The sequence below is a fragment of the Dreissena polymorpha genome, chromosome 3, assembly GCF_020536995.1.
Source record: "Dreissena polymorpha isolate Duluth1 chromosome 3, UMN_Dpol_1.0, whole genome shotgun sequence".
NCBI classification, from domain to species: Eukaryota; Metazoa; Mollusca; class Bivalvia; order Myida; family Dreissenidae; genus Dreissena; species Dreissena polymorpha.
The window spans coordinates 35581805-35605018 of NC_068357.1; the positions used below are offsets into that span (position 1 = coordinate 35581805).

Below are 23214 nucleotides of genomic sequence, written 5' to 3' on the forward strand. Positions count from 1 at the left end.
AACATTCGTTGTTGTAAAAGTTAAGGACAAATTTACATGCATGGTGACTTCAAATAATACGCGTTGCATAGAAAGGAATGTAAATTGTAGTTCATTGAACAAAACAACATCTGAAATTTACGACATATATTTTACTAAACGTTCAAACTTTTCCAAAGTAAAATGTTGACATTAAATTCCTGTATACACACTTTATCAAGGAACATACAAACAGATGCGGTGTTATTTTTATATGATTGTCATATGTATATCCAGAGGAGGAAATGGTCTCTATAATCTTCCGTATTTTATATTCTTGCATGAACAAGAAACAATTATGAACATGAAACAGAACTAAACTGTTTTTAGAAATATATAACTTTGTTTAAAAAAGAACTCTACATATATAACTGTTTAAATGAACTTATGTGGAATGTGTAAAAACAAATAAACATGGAGCTTAACTGTTGCGTTCATAAAATAATGCTTTTTATCAAAGTATTCTATCTGCTGGGCATTTTCGTCGGGGCAAATAAATTGGGCCATCTTGCTATTAATAGCCCATTGATCGTAGGAGGAAACATAGAGTTCATATTTGTACCTGTGTATCAACCATCAAGAATAGATGTTAATGCTTTACAATGGCAAGTTCATTTCAACGCAGCAAGGTCTATACGTGAAATAGAAACTAAACGTGTGACGGTGTACGAGTCGGGACAGGCTGTCTTCATGGAACTCACCAACGTGAACTCGTCCTGGCGCCATGCCGTGGTGTACGTTAAGGACAATGGGCACGTGTCTAATATTGTTCGTCTGGAGCTATTAGGTATCCCCGTATTCTCGGAGGGCGACCCATAATGTTGTTGGATATCGGACATGGTGTTTGTTTAAGGATTCCGTGATTTGAGCTAAACTAAATGTGATTAATCTAAACCTTTAATTGGTATGAATGTAGCAGTCAAACAAGTAATTTCGAGAAATCGAACAAAATTTATATAATAAGAATTTTAAGATGTATAGCCCTGCCATGTACAATTAAAATTAGTTAGGGACCACTGAACACACTGTGCTCGGGCAGAGAAAATGTCTAGTAGTGTAGTAGAAGTAGTAGTTGTAATAGTAGTAGTAGTTGTAGTAGTAGTAGTAGTAGGAGTAATATTATTATTATTATTTATTTATTAATTATTATTAGTATCATCATTATTTTTATCATAAGTTGTAGTAGTAGTAGAAGTAGTAGTAGTAGTAGTAGTAGAAGTAGTAGTAGTAGTAGTAGTAGTAGTAGTAGTAGTAGTAGTAGTAGTAGTAGTAGTAGTAGTAGTAGTAGTAGTAGTAGAAGTAGTAGTAGTAGTAGTAGTAGTAGTAGTAGTAGTAGTAGTAGTAGTAGAAGTAGTAGTAGTAGTAGTAATTAGTAGTAATAGTAGTAGTAGTAGTAGTAGTAGTAGTAGTAGTAGTAGTAGTGGTAGTGGTAGTAGTAGTAGTAGTAGTAGTAGTAGTAGTAGTAGTAGTAGTAGTAGTAGTAGTAGTAGTAGTAGTAGTAATAGTAGTAGTAGTTGTAGTAGTAGTAGTATTTATACTATTGTTATAATATGTTTGTAATTATTATCATTTTTATAATTGTAACGAGAAATTAAACTTTCATTTTTTTAATGTGATAAAGAAAAACAAAAAAGATAACCTAAAAAAGCTATTTTGTCGACGATATTGTAGATTTTTACTTTGCTAACTTGTAAAAGCATATAACAAAAATACGCTTTTGAAATCAAAGAGTCTGATTAGTAGGTGTGAACATTGACCTACTTCTTACAGAGTTAAAAATAGAGATAATTCGCAAAAGCATAAGCCGCATAAAATCAAAAGAAAAAATGGTAATATCAAGGATAACGATGTTCGAACAAACAGTGATCGGCCGTTTTTCTTAAAGCACATATGCGTCTTTTTAATCGTCGTTGGACATATTTGCAGCTCTTGTGGTAAATGTCATTACCAATAATAATGGTACTTATGAAACATCGTACTTTCAGAAAGATCAAAAGGAATACTTCACGTGATGTCCTATCCATCCCGCATTGGTGACATCGCGAAAGATTGCATTCTATCCACCTGAAGGGTTCAAAGAAGTTATGGATGCCGTTCAGTGGTGGAGATCACGATATGGTGGTGACGCGCAGATCGACTCATATGAACAAAGAATAGTGTTCACTTTTTTCAAAAATGCACATCAAGCGAAGTACTATCTTGAATATAAAGACAACAGTACTATACAAAAAACGAATGAAATAGATTTATTAACAGGTATTGAAAACACTGTTGATAATACATTATGTCAGTATTGTTTGAATAATAGCATGTTGACATTTGTATCCCTCCCCACACACACAAATTTGATACGTGTGGTATATATATATATATATATATATATATATATATATATATATATATATATATATATATATATATATATATATATATATATATATATATATATATATATATATATATATGCATGCACATTTTATTAATACCGTTATTCTAATTGCACAGGTGGTCCACAACTAGAACCTACCTGTACCACTGTCGACTGTTCGGACTGCATTTGTGTTCATCCTGATAATTACATCAGTTGTTCCACTAATGACACGATGTTGTCCATATGGATCGGCTCTGACAATGTTGAAATAAATCGAACGTCAACATCTGAGTACACCGCTTACAATTTTTCGATCAGACGTCAACATCACATGTCCATTGTTAGGTGCTTCGTCGTGTCTTCGAAATACAACGCTGTATTCAACGCAAGCGCCACCTTATATGTCTTGGGTATTCGATTGATTTAAAAAATCATTAAGTCTCATATGAATATGACTCTTTGCATATGTTCCAAAACGTTAAAACGCTATTGGGTTTTCAATGTTACAGCATGTAGTTGCATTTAAAGAAGATAGTTGGATTGAGAACTACCAATAACACTATTGAATACAATCCAATAAAAAAATGTGAATGCTAAAACATTATCATACATGTGCGTATTAGTTTTTATTTTATCAAAGTCTTATTAGTAGACAAAATGAGGTAAATAATACGAATTTAACAACCCGTATGTTTAGTTAACATAAACAGCATGTGTTCTTTGTATATTGCAGGTCCACCTATAGCAGCGCATACACCATCACGTGATGAAACGTCCATTCAAACATATAGCGTAATAGGGACGGTTTCTGCGGTTGCGTGCTTTGCTGGAATGGCATTATTCATACTGTTTAAAAGTAAGAAGTGCAAGGAAATAGTGTGTGTTAATGTTGTTATAAACCCTTGAACGGATTTATTAGTGTTAAAGTAGCAGTAAAAATATCATTAAACTATGTAATTATATTTTATTATGAAGTTCGAGTCATTTAACTTGTATTAAACCCAAAAGCAATCGACCGTTTCAAAGCGATAACAGCAGCCAGCTTCGACCAAGTTTGTATTGAATGTCCTGTCGTTATGGTTCGCCTAGTATTGTATTGGCAATCGGTCCCTTGTCTTAAATAAAGGACTGCCAGTTGTTATTAAGATTTTTTCTCCTGATAATAATTCCTGACTTTAATTGTTACATTATAATTAATCTAAAAAAATCAAATTAAAATACAAAAACCGTATTAAATTCTCTAACTTTGATTTATACTTTGTTTCCTTTGTTATTGACTTGATGCTATCTGTGTTCTTCGTGATGTACGAATAAAACGATTCTTTAAGGCGGTCTTTAATGCATTAACCGTATATCTTCGGCAGATACATGTTTATGGAAATTATAATTAATAAAATACATTAACATAGGGGTTCGATTATTTTTGTTGTACTTGCATCATAAGTTTTCGTATTTAAATGACTAAAGCGGTGTCGCGTTTGGTATTGAAATGTAGTTATTACTATATGGCAACATTTGCAGGGAGGAAAGAAACAATGGTCAGGACACGGAATACACGTTCACGGTAACAACTACGTTGTTATCATTTTTTATCGGGCCTTGTATGATAAATTAAGATGATTTTCTACTTACTAGTCAGTGTAAACTAACTTGTTAAATATCGTAAATACTTATTTTCAACGATGTAATTTATAACACTTTCAGTATATTCCTATATTCAATGTGTATACAAAAATATTTCAGAGTAGAGGAAATCCGCATATCGGGTATAGAACAATCAGGTAACCATGAACATATTGTACGAACTGGATTAATGGTGTTGAATTAAAAACCCACGTCCAGACTTGTATTTTATGTAAATTTTATCAAAGGCACGCCCTTATGACAGTGATGGCACATATGATGTAAGCAGAGTATTTACGGATGGAACATTAAGCGGTTAATGTTGAATTACTAAATCAATTGTAAGAGCACCACAACTATGCTAAACATTAAACACTTAGCATAAATATCACTGATACCTGCTTTATTTTTTAGAACCCATGGTTGACGATCATAGTTGCGATCATGAATATGACGAGATTGAAGACAACCTGCAGCTAAGTGAAACATCACACCAGGTAAACCTAATCTGCTGTTTAATACGAGAAATTAACTTTATAAGTTACATTTGTATATCAAATTGAAGTCTAAAAAATGTAATGTATCACTTCAGAACACAAATCCAAAAACACCATACTACCTTACACCAATACCTACGACGGTAGAACTGTCACCTGTAGCCACACGCTTGTCTCGAACGATGTCTACCTCAGAAAATTCATCTCGAATGGGAGCAACACAAATAACGAATTCTACAGGATACGATGATTTGCTCATATCGGAGCGTGATTCGCCTGCCAAGTACACGGCATTGAAACAATCTACTGCAATATCACATCAGAAACATTATGCTAACGAGTAGTTAGTGTGCTAGTATTCCATATGGACCATCTCTGTGCAAAAGGGGTTTAATGCATATACGTTAACTGTCGCCCCAGATAAGTCTTTGCAGTGTGCACAGGCTAATCAAGGACGACACTATTCGCTTTTATCATATTTTCCGTTTAAAGAAAGTCTCTTCTTCGCAAAAATCTAGTTTAGGCGGAAAGTGTCGTCCCTGATTAGCCTGTTAGAATTGCAAAGGCTAATCTGGGACGACACTTTACGCACATGCATTAAACCCCCTTGTCACAGAGCACGGCTAATATATTTTACATCTTTTTTAATATCTTAGAAAAGCGAACACAATAATTTAAAAAGTTTAATTGTATCAACTATTTAAACTTTATATCTTACCGTGAATAGTTCATGAAAACAGTTAGACTCGTTAATGTAACACCATTCACAAATAAAGGAGCAATTAAATAAAACATTAGTACTTGTCTTTGTTTGTGTTTTCTCTTTAAAGCTGAATAATATGAGACCCATATTTATTTACGCTTAATTTTAAGGGTTGGCAGGCCATTCAACCTGTTAACCCCCATGCTTTTGATTTACCATTCCCAAACAATGTCCCCCGCTTTATTAATATGTTAACGTTCAATGCCGTATTCATTTTGGGTCATTTTCCTAAACTTACGGACACATCTTGACACTTTGTTTTCTTCTGATCATGTTGCTGGAGTTCCTTGTTCCTATATCTTTAAGAAAATGATAAAATAGGTGAACAATATGTCAAACACACACATATCAATATACCATAACGATGGCAGTCAATAACATATTTATTGTAAATGTTGGTGTGTTTGGGGGTTTTTTCAAAAGTTTTGTCATACCATATCAACAAAGGATTTTTACCTTTGATTAATATGAAGGACAGACACGTGGACACATGGTACAATATTAAGTATATATTTATATAATTTAAATAGAATCAAATATCAGTACACTTCGCAATAGTGTACCACTGACACATAACGATATCGGGAATAAAATACCTAGCTTTATTCGTAACACACTAAAATCATACCCCTCTGGTACTCTTTCGCAAATTATTTAATCAAATTGATGCCATCAATTTTAACATAATAACAGTACAAAAGATACAGCTTTCTTGCATGACATCATTCGACTGCTATTTTATAGCAATCTGAACATTTATGCTTATTAAAATCTGTAAAAAAAAAGGAGTATAAACAGATTTAAGGGTATTATTATCAACAGGTGGAAATATGCCATTTTTGGCAAACTATGCTGATGTAGCAAATAAAATCCACTTTCTACTCAGAGTTATCATGGCTTTACGTTAAGAGTGAGTAGTAACACTGTGTTTGTATTCTCGTAATGAAGCATTAAAAATTACTTTTAAGATGTGATATTGTTTTGCTTTGAAGGGAATAATTTTGCAGGATATCACAATGCAATAACAATGAAGCATTTTTTTAAATCATCACGTGGCACATTTGAAAAGAAAATGAAAACTCGTGAGGATTTCAAGTAACGTTATTGAATAAATACTGGGCTTGGTATGCTGAAACTGTTATTGACATCTGCGACAATTGCGGTTATGTCTTCTCGCACTCATGAAGGTTTCGTAATGAATTCTCCCGCAGTGTACAGGAAGATTTCGTTATCAAACAATAAGATCAAAGGCCAATTTAAGTAAGTTTTAAAAGGATAAGCCTCGGCTGATTTTTTTCCGGCGTAGCTGACTACAAATAGGTTTCGACCTTGATTTTTTGAGAAAATTATGCATCACAAGAATTCAAAGCCAAAATGAAATGGGAAAATTGTCTCATTTCAGGAAATGCAAAGTAACAACGATGGTGTAATGTTCAGCAATTGCTGTTGCAATAACTTGGGGATTTAACTGTTAATAATCATTTCCCTACGATGGTATAACAAAGCTATCAACACATTTTTGACAAATAAAACATAACACAAGCATTGAAGATAATAATGAAGGCTAGCTAGTAGTCATTGTGTGTCACAAATATATGGTTTTCTTCATTCCTATAAGGAACTATTTTATTTAACCCACATAAGTGCTCTATAAATAGCAATACACAATATCCTATTCACGTGAGCAATTAAGATCAAAACGTACCATTGACTTTTGATTCGGTGTCCTGGCTTTATTTCGATAGTATTGAAAATAAATGGTGAACATATATTTATAAACTAATTATGTATTTTTCTTAAACATTAAAATACAGATGCGTAATTATAGCGAATTCATTATTAGTGTTCCTTTTATGAAAAGCTCAAAAGGATCTTGTTTGATCTATAAAATGTCACACCTTTCAATAAAATGAAATAAACTTGGTAGTGCACGTTTGTTAGACGTTAACAACTTATTAATGCAACTAAAGTTGCTTCTGCTGAGAAAAATACATTTTCTTTAACACTTCTACTCATAAGACTTCCATATTCTTTAAAACAATGTAATGTACTTTTTTCCTGTTATTCTGACTTTGTTTCCGTGAATAAATGATAATAAGGTTTATGATGCTGAAAATAAGTGGCAGTATACGTCGAATATTTCAGATAAACCATTTATGTAAATGTCACATTGAATATGGGTCAGACATGTTATTTAAAAGAATCTTGACGTTTTTAATTCATGACCGAAGAATTCGGGATCCGATAATCACAAACACCTACAACTCAATATTGTTTACGCCGTTTTTCCTCTCGAAGACTAATTTGTTTTAAATATTGCAATAAAGTTTGCTAAAATGCCGTTGTTCAGTTATTGCAAGCTTAAGATGAAAATTTCACGTTAATATACCTAATTATTGATATTGTTCACAACACCGTCAACTTTTTACAAAGATATGACATACTCGACTAAAATCCCATTACTTCTTGAAACAGACTTTATTTTTTTAAATTGCTATTCGATGCGATAATAAACTTGTTAAAAATTACACATGTGTGTTGTTCAATTAAAAGTAGGAAAATATATGTTACATAAACATATATTGTTAAAGTTAATATCTAATTAAGTCATTTGTGTTCACCTTAATATACAAAAAAATGCTGTTTACATAAAACAAATACTTTTAGCAATTCTCGATTACCTATCCGTTTAAAAAAATCGCAAAACTACATCACCTGCTCAACCTGCGTGTTATGCATTGAACTGATCTGAATGAAATTTATAATCGGATTATATTAAGAATACAAATAAGCCGCGCTCTGTGAACAGGTGGTCTAATGTATGTGAGTAAAGTGTCGTCCCGGATGAGTCTGTGCAGTCCGCACAGGCTTATCCAGGACGACACTTTGCCCCGAAACTTGATTTTTCCTAAGAGACTTTCATGAAACGAACAATATCATAAAAGCGAAATGTGTCGTCCCTGATTAGCCTATGCGGACTGCAAAGGCTAGTCTGGGACGACACTTAATGCACATGCATTGAACCCCTTCTTCGCAGAGGTGAATATAATAGAAATCATTAATAGAATACTACTTGATGATGGTTTCAAAGATTTCTTAATTAAGGGTATTTCGTTTAAATCCTATTTTAAAGCTAAATATTATAAAATAAATTAGACATTTTAATAGATATCTTTTGGTCCCTTTGAAATACCATTTGACAAAAATAAAATAAACAAGAAATATCTTTAAAAAAGATAAACGGCGTTGATAGTTAAATGAATGAGATCAATGATAGCGAATGTCTTTTTCTGTGCAGTTCTTAGCTGCATCACACGCAGTAAGGGATGTTACGCGGAATTTTCGCGGCTTATTTTACATTATTACATATTGCTGGTCATAAACCTTTAGATACAAAACAGAAAACCAAAAGAAGAATGGAAGTGAAATTAAAACATACGAGTCAACCGACCACACGAGAAGTATCCGTATTTATAGGCGCGTTCTTCGAACAAACCTTTTTAAGTGGTTTGTCGGACATTGCTATATGATTCGATTATTAACAGTTTCGAGAATCATCGCGCTCATGCTTAATACAATAGTCAATATGGTGGAATAATTATTGTTAACTTAATCTAAAATAATATTTATCATTGTATTGTTGAAAACACATTAATAATCTATTATTAACATATCTTAATTATATTGCTGAATATCTTGATTTAACATATTTCAATCCTAGAGAAAATTCCAGGTCACCTAGTTCACGGATAGAGTCCGCGAATTGACACGAAACCTCGCGGGTTGAAATGCAATGCATTAAAGTGAGGCCTCGCTTCCACTGCTCTTTATACTTTTACATGTTAACATGTTGACATAAATATGGAAGTAAGTACTAAATATGAGAACATAGCCTTTAGTTTAAACGCTTTTGCGCTGGTAATTCTCTGAAAATAAAAGGTGAACGCACAAACTGTATTTATGTCGAGAATTGATTGTAAAACTGTTCTATTTATTGAGCCTTTTCATTAGAGACAAAATTGTTTCATGCAGTATCACAGTGTTACAAAGACGCGGATATGTTTCCAATGTTTTGGTGTTATACTCATTCAGCCAATGGAATAAATGAAGTGTATTCATTCGTACCTAGCCGCTGGAAATTTTATTTGAATATTATTGGACACTTACAACGGTCAGGTCAGGTGAAAAGCTGGCTTAATACAGCACGCCGAAAAAATACTTCTGCGGATGATGAAGGGCTAACTGTAGATACATTGTTTCCATGCAATGTCATGTCTTCAAACAACAGCCACTACTTGAGGGCATTCATTGTGCTTCGTGATAATTTTAGGTGGCTGGTCTAGTATTTATTAGACGTGTTAAGAGCAAGTAACTGATGTTTGACGGACACACACCACTAAATAATGCAGTTAGTGTCACTATTAAACATGTCTATCCGTAGTGTGAATATTATGAATACATACGAAATTAGGAGGTGAACACATACAAAAACACGCTTGTGTTATATGTCAATCTATAGTTAAATGTGTTTTCTTTTTCATAACAACGAAAAGTTCATTTAAATCGGCATTGTTTTGACAAAATATTGGCTAGACTTAGCTCCCTTTAATAATCTGTATCATGTATCATGTTCTCATAATATCGGCCCTTCTGATTGGTCGCTAAGATTTGTTACTATGCATGTGCTTGTTCTAAAATAGTATCTTAAAGTTGTATAAGGATATAAAAGATTAAAATTCCTCGTTGACTGTTAATTTGTCTTTGATATGTATTTTGATTCCAAATAAAGCAGTATGTCACTTGGCTGTGAGAAAAATTAACTTAAATTTGAAATTTGAATTAGTTAGTTTAACTTTGAAACATCCGGATTTACAAACTACAACGTTTACCACGTTGATGCAATAATTGTATGGGGCTTCACATGGTGAAAAACTTCCCATGACAACGACAGTATGGCTAAATAGATCCCAGTAACAGAAATTGCAAGAAGAGATGATAATGCCCATGCTGATCTCTATGCCTGAGAATAGAATACGGCAACATATAAAACATATTAATGTTTCTGAGTCTCCGACCTAGATTTACTTTTGAGGACAGACCTAATAATTGTTATCTATTTTGATGGTTTTAGTGTGTTCATGTACGAAAACCAGTTAAGATCAAATATTTGCAAATGCCGTGTTGTTGAAATAAAACTTTCTGTGGGATAACTATCAAGGCTTATATTACGTAGTGTAGCGTGCAATAAACATGACTAAGTTTCAAAAATCAATGAATTTAACGGTGATCAAATCATAATTCTTTGCAATTAGAGGTCAAAGGTAATATCAAAAGCGAAAATGTCTTAACACTTCCCTGTAATATTCAAAGGACAAAATTTAAAACTCCAGATAAACTATTGGTTGTTGTTTATGGGTGTTTCTCATAAAGGAAAAGGACTTAATAATATATTTATACATAACTTAATAGTCTACAAGCAACACTATTAATTGTAAATCACGCACCTGGCATGAATGTACAACCCTCTGACCCCCACTCTGATAGAAACATTCGACCGAAACTATTTTAGCCCGACAGGCACCCGACGGTTGTCGACGTACAAAAGGTCGCAAGCGGTGGATAACTCTTGTTCGTTAGAAAAGGGGAAATGAAATGCGCCCACCCATTCACGGCATGTTTGTTCAACCCCCGACACCGACCCTTATTGAAACCCTATCCGTAAACTAGGTACGGTGGGTGGTCGGCGTGCACAAGGTCGCTACCTGTATGTAGCTCTTGTTTGTCAAAACTGGTCATTAAAAGTGCCAACCAACTCCCTAAATATTGCGCAATTGGCATGTATGCACACCCTTCGGCACCCCTGACCCGTATAAAAACATTGGCCCTAAAAATTTCAGCCCGACAGGCAGCCGACGGGTGGTCGGTATGTATTTAGTCAATACAGAGGAATATGTGTTTTAATTGGTCATTATTAGTGCCTAAGCATACACTGGCGAATTCGGCATGAGCCCCTTACCCCACTACTTAAAACATTGGTCCAAAACTAGGAAAGCCCGACAGGAAGCCGACGTAGGGTCGGCTAGTATCAGATCGCTGTCGTGAGTTAATTCTTGTTTGCCTGAAAGTCTCATTTATATATGCTGCGAAATAGGCTGAATGCGATTAATAAACTGTTAATGTAATCTTATTTTATAAGTTCGCTCAATAAGCTTATCAGTCTAACAATCTGCTTAATAGATTAATTGTTCTAGAGAAGCTGTCATCGTTTTGAATTTGTTTTCTTAACATGCAAAATATGCTTACTAAACTAATTAGGCTAAATAAGCTGTACATTTCATCCTATTTCATAAAATTGATGAACAGTCTTTTCAGACTGGAAGTGATAAGTAGGCTATCTGTTTCAACCTTTATATTAAACTTCCTAAATAGGCTAACTTCACATACGTACGAAACCTTAAACGTCACTTTAAAATACATATCAACTAAACTACATTTTTATGTTGGCGCTTGTTAGGAATAAATCAATTCGAATAGTTACATTTAAAATTTATTTCAATTGCTAAAGACGAGGTTTTAAACGTATTGTTTTTAATGTGGATGGTATTTTTTGAATTGTAGAAAGTAAACGGTTAATCTGTATATACAGCAAAAATACCAGAAACAGAGAGATATACCGTTTACTTTTTTAAATAAGTATAAAAATGCAACCTTCATGATTCGTCTTTGCAGCAGTAAATCACCCAATATAGCCATAACGTTTTTTTTATTTTAAAAATTGAAGAATGTGCATAAAAATTGCAATAAGAATACAGTTAGCTTATATGCTATATTAAATCATATTACGTTAGAAAATAAATAAAACCGGTCGCAAAAAAGTATGCGTTGTCGGCAGGGTTCGAATCTGCGCGGAAAGATCCCAAAAGATTTCAAGTCTTTCGCCTTAACCACTCGGCCACGGCAACTTAGAAAAGGGTTCTTCAATCATCAAAAAAAATCGCTGAAATCATTATGGTGCATTACCTTAATTACAGATAACCAAGATTTATTTCCGTGTTTAGTCAATGAGTTCATGTTTGTCTCAATATGTTTAAACTTCATATTTATAGATTCGTTGTCATTACAGATAAAAGAAATATACTCAAATCTCGTTTATGAAAACCGTCTTTATCACGTTGTTACTTATAACGTGATGGTGGTCGAGCAAATAATGCATACGTAAGTGATAAGACCTACTTGGAAGAAATAATATCTGAACCATTATCAATTCGTTCGGCACCAGTAAAATTATTGTCATCTACTTTCCCATAGTTATTTGGAATTTTTGATCCTGAATTAAATTAAGCATACATTTTCTTAATGTTATGTTTGTATACCTCCTGTGTATCATTATTTTTAACAAAATTATGTTTCCAAAATGTGTGTTGAAATTTGCTATCTAACTGTATTACAATAGTTTGCGCCAAAAAACATTTTGAAAAAAAAATAATGAAGTAACTAATGGCAAAGGACAACTTTCAAATAGAAGCAGATTCCTTGTCAAATAATCGCGAAACTGCTTGAACATGTCACACTTTTTAATTGCTACATGGACGAATCGAAGCCACTTTCTTTTAATACTCTTTAGTAGATGTTATCAACTGCATTTTGTCGGCTTCTAATTTAATGCAGTATACGTTTGTATTATGCACATCCGGAATTCATTTGTCTTGACCTGCAATGTAATGATTAAAAAGTGTCGTCCCGGTAATTTGTGTTCCATATTAAGAATTTGTCTATGAAATCGTGATCACTATCTATTGATCGGCTGACTATTAAAAACACTATTATATGTGTACAATACACAGATCTTGAAATGAATATAATTAGTAAACACTTAAAGTATATGTTTAAAAAATTAGGATTTGCAATTTTAAGAGAAACAATATGTGTTTTGTGAAACACTATGCCCCACCCCCATATATTTGACCTTTAACCTTGAAGGATGACCATGACCCTGCCCTTTTACCACTCAAAATGTGCAGCTCTATGAGATGCACATGTATCCCAAATATGAAGTTGCTATCTTCAATATTGCAAAAGTTATAGCAAATGTTAAGTTTGACGCAAACAAACCAAGAAATCAACAAACAAACATGGCAAAAATAACATTTCCCCAGTATAGACCGGGTGACTTAAGAAGTATAGCTCTGTATTTGTTAAGCATTTGATAGTATCACAACACGATAGTTAAGCGTTGATACCATAGGTCGTTTTACATTTCCGTTTTCAATATTCGTGGAATAAATCAAAGAACAACCAGATTTTTCCAGATCATGCCATAAGAACGTCAATCGAAAAGATGTATGTGTTGAAAGAGAAGGAATTCGTATTAAATGAAATACAAATTAAATAAAATTTACAATGAAAGCTGGTAACTATGACAATTATATCATGCACATACTTTAATACATGTCATTTTTACTTAACCTGTTGCATCACGTGTTCCTAACTGCGCAGTAGTTATCATACATTGTTTGCTAATAAATAACGAGTAGTTTAGTTTTTGATTTGCTAACGTAACAAATATTCCAAATGCATCTATTTAATTTAATCAAATGATATAGCTTGATAATTTATTATTGATCTTTTTGCAGCTGTTGTCTTTAATTCCTTCTTTTCATATTTGAAAATGATAAAAAATATGTATTAATATACAAGACATGAATAAGAGATGACAATTTTGCGCTTGCTCTATAAATTTGTCGTCATAAAGATTGTACAAACAATGTTTAAAGTAAAATCGTAGTTCCGCGACATTTTGTTATTAACAGCCGATACACTCGTGCCAGATACGCTGTTGTATACCTGTTGGAAAATAACCTGTTCGACTGAAAGAAATATCCACTGTCTAGTTTAATGTCCTTATTTACAACACTAAACAAATTCCGATTGTAGGCTAGGTATAGTAAAATACGTTCTCATTACTTTGACTAATTCTTATTTCATTGACGAATGGTAAAAACATAAGAATATTAAATATTATAAAGATTCCTAAGGGCTTTCATAATAAATCTCAAACAATTAAATCACAATAATCATATAATGGTAACTTAACTGGAAGGTACTTGCATTTTGAACCACGCTATTCATTCTGAACCTTCGATAGCGTGATGCAAATAAATAACTATAAACATTACATTAAATGTTAGAGTATTCTCCAAAGTATACCGTTAGTAAGCGTGGTTTCGATTAAAACAAAACAAGATAAACATGCAGAAGTTTATGCATTTAAAAATAATAGTCTGGTTAGAAACTCCGCCAACAGCAGCACATATAATAACAATGTGTATGCTGGACCATTGCACGTTTCATCCTATGCTAGATTCCATGAGCGTCAGAACATAGATGCTGAAAAAAGGATAAACGATCCTTACAATATATATCCAATACGTATTAAATAACAAAACCGTTTAACTATTGAATACTAATTTAATGAACAAAGACGTATTACTACCATAAACTATCAAAGCCAGACAGTTTTAATGCTGATACTTTTGAAGATTTGCATTTTAAAAATCTTCATACGTTAATCTACTGTCAATATGTTATCGCATATGTGTTTGCTTATAATTAAAACTTTTAGACCAAATCATTTTAGGCGTTACCTGACGAGTGCGATCGAAATTAAGAAGTTACTCTGGAGACTGTTACTCCCACTTATCGCTGGGCGAACACCTGCAGTAAATAAACCAATAACAGTAAGTGATTATTTATGGGGTATCAACGTCCAGCACGGTATTATAGTGTCAAAGTTGATTGTATGTCATTAATTATTTATTCAATTAATTGCAAATTTCGTTCTATTTTTTATTAATTGTTTTATTTATTTGTTTATCAATATAAGGTTGTTACACTTTGCGGTCGCAATCAAATTGGTATTTAGCGTAAATTGTAAGGAATAAAATATTCACACAAAAAAGGAACGCGCATGCGCACTGTTGATAACGTTACTGGAATGTGGGAAGGAAATCATTGCAGAGCGCGATGTTGTAAAGCAGTTGTTAAATGTTTTCTTTAGTTTATATATTTCTTATGTAAACAAAATGTGAAATATGTACGTTTATAATGCATTTCGACTTATATTATCCGTTAAAAGCTAAACTGAAGATATGGTATAACCTTGCTTTTTTCAGAAACATTACAAATCTGTTCATATTTTGTGGAATCGACATCTCTTCGTTTTTTGCAACTGATTCCTAAATAAAGTATGTTTATAAACGGGATACAAATAGCATTACAGTTATAGCAATACCGTTATCATCAGTGGACTCTGATGAAATTGTAAATTGTGTGTAATGATGAACGATGCATTACTTTGAGAACTTATGTTGTTTGAATTTATAATGAATTATTCTTTCCGCTTGCATTGCATTTTTTCGAATAAAGGAAGACTCCTGTTGACAAAAAAAATAAGTTTAGGCGGAAAGTTTCGTCCCTGATAAGCCTGTGTTGAATGCACAGGCTTATCTGGGACAACACTTTACGCACATGCATTCAACCCCCATTTTACAGAGCGAGGCTCATAAAAAGTTATAATACCTGGTGGGTCTTCCAATTCTGTCTTCGTGCTTAATTTGCAGTCTCTTGATTCAATTATTTGAAACAAGTGGAAAATCTCATTTGAAATTCCACGCAAACTAATTGTGATGCTACAGGACCTGATGTAGTAACATTTGTCTGGTTCAGCGGCAACAAGGCTTGGCCACGTACACCAAACGATCCCATCCGCAAAGAGTAAGCTGTCAACAGTACAATTTCTGTTGTTCCCGATTCCAATTTGGTTTGGACATTTTTGTACAACGCTGTTATTAAACCTTATTCGCAAGTTTTCCAAATTGCTAGAAAACATTATGTGATTTGTTGTTCTCTGAGGATGTTTCTTTTTTATATCTGTCTGAAGTTTGAAGACTGCGCTTCTCGTAGGTTGATTCGACAGTTCTGCTAAGTGCTTCTCCAAAAAGTTACCATTAATCGTTATTGAGGATGCATCTGCAATAAGCAATACTTTGTGAAGTTGTTATGTTTAGAATGTTTCAACATAAGTTGAATTTTTTAATATACCATAATTGTATGTGTATATTTGTGTAAACATACGTTAAAACGGTCTATTGAAATACAGATGTATCGAGTTTGTAACTCACATAGAGACTTGACCAATGCCACGAAAAGAAATGCGATGAACATTTGCATTTCTGTTTAGCCCTGAAATGAAAAAGGTGAAATAGAATGTGTCATAATGATGACATTTCAGAAACATTATCAAAAGAGAAAATCTTCTAACCATCAGTTGATATTCTATGAAATATGATACATATTAATGTATAAACGCAACTCTAAAACATGAAAAGTCATTTCAACTTATTATATTCATTAGATTCTATACTTATATTTTCCATAGAATGAAGTTCAGTAAATGAACTTCGTGTTTTGTGTATTATTTCTGAATCTGAATTGCACATGGGACGTAACAAGCACAAGGCGGTCCCTGTTGAAAACTTCAACATGTTGAAATAATTTCAATTTGAGTATGCGGTAATTTTTCAAATATGGTGAACTATGGAACGCCATAGCTGTCTTACGTTGTCACATTTATTGCTGTCTTCTTAAGAAGGTGTCGTATTATGTCAAACCGTCGTGTTATCCTGTCCAAATGTGGTGTTGACTTGTCAAATTGTCATGCTATCTTGTTCAGATGTGGTGTTGACTTGTCAAAATACAGTCTTATCATGTCAAACAGTCGGGTTATCTTGTCAAAATCATGTGCTGACTTGTCAAATTACAGTCCTATCATGTCGAACAGTCGTGCTATCCTGTCAAAATAATTTGCTGACTTGTCAAAATATTGTCCTATTATGTCGAACCGTCGTATCATGTGCTGACTTGTCAAAATACAGTCATATTATGTCAAACATTTGTGTTATCTTGTTAAAATCATGTGCTGACTTGTCAAAATACAGTCCTATTATGTCGAACAGTCGTGCTATCTTGTCAAAATCATGTGCTGACTTGTCAAAATACAGTCCTTTTATGTCGAACAGTCGTGCTATCTTGTCAAAATCATGTGCTGACTTGTCAAAATACAGTCTTATTATGTCGAACAGTCTTGCTATCTTGTCAAAATCATGTGCTGACTTGTCAAAATATAGTCCTATTATGTCGAACAGTCGTGCTATCTTGTCCAGATGTGGTGTTGACTTGTCAAAATACAGTCTTATCATGTCAAACAGTCGTGTTATCTTGTCAAAATCATGTGGTCAAATACAGTCCTATTAAGTCGAACAGTCGTGAGGTAAGTGTCTTTGACATAGAAGACTGGTAGATGCAAACTTAAAGCGAGATTATACGATTTTGTATATGTGTTAAATTGTAATATATTGATAAAATATGTTACAATAACATAAAATAGGCAAGACGGGTATACATTGAAGGTGAATTGCAGCAAAGACAAATTAGCGCCCCGAGCCGATTGTGACGAAGATAGTTCGTACATATTTTCCTATACTAATCGAGGCATTCGTCTTTTTATTCGGATCAAAGTTAGTGTTCGTGTGTCGTATGAATATATATCGTTGCAGGAATTTAAAATGAATCGTAAACCTCAGTTAAGATTCACGATATACATGCTGGCGAATTCGACTGTACACACATTTTCGATTTCGACACATGTTCTACTTAACATATTAATTTATATAAGAATATATATATATATATATATATATATATATATATATATATATATATATATATATATATATATATATATATATATATAATAAGTTGTTTACACATTTTTATATGCATTCATAAATATTTGACCAAATCGTATAATCTCGCTTTAAGTTATTTTCCGGAAATCACCTGAATGACGTCGCACGACTGCCCGCCCGTCCACCAAATCCCAATTTAAATCCAACATGTGTAACTTTGTTTAAAACCTGTTTTCATTATTGATCTCGCGATTGACAAAGACAATACTCTCTGGTGAATACTTGAGATTTTACTGCTAAGCGTCTGTTTTAAGTCTGTTTTACGTAGTGTTTAGGATCCACGCAGGATTTGTTTCCGTTAACTTTCCTTCAATTATCTATACATTCTCTTCATTCATACATTATACGTTTTCACCTCAACTACAATAATATGTGTTATGATATTATTTTTGTTTTGTAAGAACTAGGTAAACTACCTTCTTCGGCAAATTTATAATTATTTTATTTTACAATCAACGAATATCCGATATATCAGCATTCCATATAATAAAACGTGTTCATTGTTCTTTGCGCTATTACCAAACGCATAAAAATGTTGAGTGTTTACTCCATGAAAAAAATGTATAAACAATTGTGGTAGATATGCTTATATATTTTCAAATAACACGAAATATTCAGATGTGAGTGTATGCAAACAACGATACAACAGGCAAGACATGTTCCTACATCAGTTAACAATTATTTAACTTATTTATGTTAATTTAATATACTTTTGTCCGAAGTTCAAAATCCATAACTGTAATTTTATAACAAATAACACGAACGATTACCTGATTTTTTTACTTAAACAAAAATAAACTAAAATCCCTCGTTGTTAATTACGCATCATAATATCGACAACTGCAAACAATCGTTGCCTTCGGTGTAATGAAGCAATGAAATATTGTCCTTGGTAGACTGGCGGCCGTGAGATTACCGTCTGGCCCTTGAATGGTATTTAAATGTCGCTCCGTTCAAGTTACAAACATGCGCGAGCTGGTAAACGAGATTTTGCAACAACCTTGCAAACTTTTAGTTGTACTGCAGGGCATATTTTTTCGAGGGTATCGTTTCTTTTTAAAGTATGATATTACGTTTAATCATTAACTGTTAATTGAAGTAAGCACTATACTTGTATTGTCCTTAATGCAAATTTGAATCGACACTTACATTTGAAGCAGACGTGAGAAGCCTTCATTAAAAAAATACAAGTTTATTTCACATAGCGAAAAGCGGCTTATGTTGCCGCAAACCATTTCATAGGATATCGCATTACGAGTGTTGTAAAAATGCAAATTAATGAAAAGTCATATTGCGAACATATCGATGAGCATGCATGCTTAAGTATCGTGTTAGCATTTATGCAACGTGATTGCCCTGTATTTACATTTTATTAATCCAAGTTATAAATTAAAGTGTAATAAAAGGTAATTGTTCAATTAATTATAAAATACAAACATGTATGCTACATTTACAAGTATCTGTAAATACTCACACACGCGGGGATTCATTTTGTTTTGTTTTTCGATTGCCATATATTCACTTATACATAGTAAAATGTCAAAGGTTTAAGTTGATGATATGAAGACACAATGCGTTGGTGTAGTCAGTAACAATTGTTGTTCATGAACATTTAGGATTTATGTGTTAACGATGTTTAGTTATTGCAATTTTTTATAGTTCAAAGTAACTTTGCATTTGCATTCGATTTCAATTTTAGATATGAAATAAATGATTATAAATAAAAACGTGATGGGGGTTTGTACAAACTTATAATAGTTGGGAATTGCAGCTTGTATGTCAGTTTACGTTTCTAATTATACATACAAAATATTGCAGAACCTCTTAAAAGAGTCGTACCATGATGATTGTATAATGTCTTTTGACAGTTATTATGTGTTATTTTCATGTTATGTTTATGGAGATTGAATACTAGTTTAAAAGACAATAATGATTAAGTAGTACTTTAATGACGCAAAGTACTGCTACGTATCATGTATAAATGACCATTCAGAAACAATGCACATCACGCGGAGAGACTAATTGAAAGTAAAAGAAGGAAGACAAAATTGCGTAGAAACATTTGTTTCAATTAAGCCGGAAACTTTATCTATATCGCATCGTAATTGTATTATTCCTATTTATCAAATGCCATCCACGCAACACCTTGTGAGGTCACATACTGCTCTAAAGGTTATATGTGTAATTTAAAAATTAAACGAGACTTACCGTGAAAGGTGAAGTTGAATTGATATTCCATTAGTAATAGAATTACGGAGGGATTAAATGAGATTGCACCCGCCGCGAATGCGCATCAGTCTTAAAAGCAAAAATTTATTGCATTACATCTCTTTTATAGGCAAGAATTTAGTACACATACTGCACATTTACAATAAGCTGGGTGGGGTGGAAGCCATTTAATCCCTCCGTAATTCTATGACTAATGGAATTACAATTCAACTTCACCTTACACTGTAAGTCACGTTTAATTTGTGTTCCCTACATAGCTTTATTATCCATATTTGGTACGATGCGTAAATCGATAAGCAAAATACGAAATTGTACAAAAACCGTGTATACACGCGTTGAAAACGATTGATTACAAACGCTGCGGTATGAGAAAAAAAGAACGATTAAAAAACGGCGACGTCGGCGCCATGCGTCGGTAGTACACTGATGCGCATGCGCGGCGGGTACGATCTCATTTAATGCCCAAGTAATTATGACGTTATAGAATTATGTATACCACATGTAAAATACAGGTTATGTTTATTCAATGCATTCAATTCAATGCTGACATTAAGTAGTAAATAATATAATTATATCATTTATAATGTATTGCAGTCTATTGTAACACACAACGGTCTTGCATATACATGAAGGGAGGCAATTTACATAGCCACTATTACAGTTCATGTGTTTTTCTTTAAAATTATATCATATCGTAAATTCTTCGAACGCAACTGTAAGTTTACGACATATTTATTAACAATACACATGAAATCTGTGACATATTTGTACTGAAAAAAAGCAAAAGATCTGAGCGAAAATACAAAAAAAAAGAATTATTTTTAAAGGTTTACTAGTGTTTTCACTACTAGAATTGCGACACCTGAAATAATTGGAGGAGCTTATGTGGTTGATAAGTCACGTCATGACGAAGCTCCTAACTCTGCAAGGCCTTTTTAGTCCATGAATCAGATATTATCATGGAGCATGGTGGTATCGCACCACCTGCTTTGAACTGGGATTATACAAATCCATCGGTGGCTTTCAAGAAATTCCAACGTCATGTCAATATCGTCTCATCCGTGACGCCAAAGAATACGACTGAATAAGAAAATGTACGATATTTATTGTTTACGAGTGGATGAAAGGGCAGACCCATACATAACACTTAGCAATTGAGTGAATCAAAATGTAAGAAATTAGACACTATTTTTTCACAGTTCGCGTCACATCAACATTCGAAAAAGAATCCAATATTTAGCCGTTTCATATTCTGCAGACAGAAAAAGTACTCAGAAACGATCGATCAGGTCGTACATAGGCTTCGCCTGATCGCAAATCATTTTAGGAACACAGATGATCAGAGAACGTATAGTCTTCGGTACAAATTCTTCGAAAGTCATGGAAAACTCATTGATCAATATACAAAGCGTATATTAGAGTAAGTGTTTCAGATTGTTCAGTTCAATGAGTACGGGATCAATTGAAGTTGATTCAATCTGTGGCTTCGAATGACGTTGTTTTTGTCTCTAACAAACGGGGGAGAAAGCAGTCCATCAAAGTGGCTGCAGCTGGATCTAAGGTCGAGGATGCCAGTAATAGTAATGTGACATTCAATATCGTTGCAACAACCAAAGACGTTTACACGCGAAACAAAACTGACCCGCATATGGGGAAAAATGCCATGCATGTAACTAACTCAATCACTTCTCAGTGTTGAGCGGTAAAGTTTGTTTCCTACAATTATTGTAAAAAAACATAATACAATGATGTGATGGTTTGGTAACACAAGTTCTCCAGATAAAAATTTTGTTGACGTTTTGGTGGAACCTTCTAAGACAGCAATTAATCTTAAAATTGGAACGGTATCCCTAGTACATATATTGTCAATTGTAGAATATTCACAACGTCTAGCGCGATTTCTGGCGATTTCCGCCACCCATCACCGTGATTCCGCCCATCTTATCTCTTGGTATGGGGGAAGGAGAATAAGATGAAACTGAGATAGACTTCGTACGTACTGATTTACGAGGTTTACATCTCTAACAATTATTCTTATGATCCTTATTCGAATGTGCATTTCGTTCTTTTAAGGAGTTGCTAGTGCAATGAGCATGAAGTGAGTTTGAATTTAGTGCTTTCCATGAAATCATTGTAATTGAATTGAGACTAATTGAATGAATCTTTAGCGCTTTATATCATATTCTTTTTACTGGATTGGCCTTTGGGTGTTAGTTTGTTTGCGCCTTGAACCATATCATTTTAAGCGGTTTAAGTTCAAGTGATCATTTATTAATCATATTTTGGTTGAGATGCTTAGTAATTTTCATAATATCCAGTATAATTGTATAATTGACTAATTCTTTAGTCAATGTTCCGACAGAACATTCAATCATATCCTTGATATCGAAATGAACTTCAAGTTAGTGTGTTTTATCGCTTTGAATCGTATCCTGTTCATATGTTGAAATTTAGTTGTCTGTGTCAATTATAGAACTTTGCACATATGATTGTCAATTGCTTAGTCTTAATGTGAATTTGCCTGTATCGATTTGAATTATATCCATGTCAATTGTACTTCTGTTTGCCTGCTACAAGTTATGCAGCATAAATATGTTCATTAAACTCATTTCAAGAGATTTTCCTTCTTTTGTAAACATAAAATATCCACTTTGGCATTATTTTATATTTGAAACATATTTTAAAGAGAGCGCAAAGAATGTTTTTGTCGGTCCGGCTTCTTTGGTAAATGGTGCTATATTATAAAAGATGCCATTTAACGCCTCAAAAGGGCATGCTCACATTTCATTCAACTTACAAAAACTCTTTAAAATTAAATTCAGTTTCATTCTACATCAGGTAATATATGTATGCAGTGTTGTAAAAAAATAATGGTCTTTTTAGAATTTTTATTCTGAATAATATTGC

At 33.2% G+C, this 23214-nt stretch overlaps 1 protein-coding gene, 1 long non-coding RNA gene and 1 other non-coding gene across 5 annotated transcripts; 1 reads left to right on the top strand and 2 right to left on the bottom strand.

Annotated features, from left to right (window-relative positions):
- Window positions 1–312: 312 nt before the first annotated feature.
- Window positions 313–5315, top strand: LOC127873679 (uncharacterized). Of its 3 annotated transcripts, none has more exons than XM_052417611.1 (8): window positions 313–922; window positions 2004–2274; window positions 2524–2799; window positions 3123–3245; window positions 3905–3953; window positions 4133–4170; window positions 4427–4509; window positions 4605–5315. In XM_052417611.1, exons 2-8 carry the CDS (start codon window positions 2103–2105, stop codon window positions 4851–4853), a joined length of 990 nt encoding a protein of 329 aa, XP_052273571.1. In that variant the 5' UTR covers window positions 313–922; window positions 2004–2102; the 3' UTR covers window positions 4854–5315. The 3 variants fall into 3 exon arrangements, with proteins under 3 accessions (XP_052273571.1, XP_052273574.1, XP_052273573.1); XM_052417614.1 differs by having other exon boundaries at window positions 3911–3953; XM_052417613.1 differs by having other exon boundaries at window positions 313–805.
- Window positions 5316–12152: 6837 nt separating this feature from the next.
- Trnas-uga (transfer RNA serine (anticodon UGA)) lies at window positions 12153–12234 on the bottom strand. Its single transcript has one exon. It is a non-coding gene; the product is annotated as a tRNA-Ser (tRNA).
- Window positions 12235–13443: 1209 nt separating this feature from the next.
- Window positions 13444–18996, bottom strand: LOC127873681 (uncharacterized). The gene is made up of 5 exons (XR_008046323.1): window positions 18849–18996; window positions 16453–16513; window positions 15851–16300; window positions 14917–14986; window positions 13444–14659 (listed from the first exon to the last, which is right to left on the bottom strand). It is a non-coding gene; the product is annotated as an uncharacterized LOC127873681 (long non-coding RNA).
- Window positions 18997–23214: the final 4218 nt, after the last annotated feature.

Coding starts and splice junctions, on each gene's coding strand:
- LOC127873679 (XM_052417611.1), top strand. CDS start 2,103: ATGGATGCCGTTCAGTGGTGGAGATCACGATATGGTGGTGACGCGCAG. Junction 2,800..3,122: donor CGCCACCTTATATGTCTTGG/GTATTCGATTGA, acceptor TGTATATTGCAG/GTCCACCTATAGCAGCGCAT. Junction 4,510..4,604: donor TAAGTGAAACATCACACCAG/GTAAACCTAATC, acceptor GTATCACTTCAG/AACACAAATCCAAAAACACC.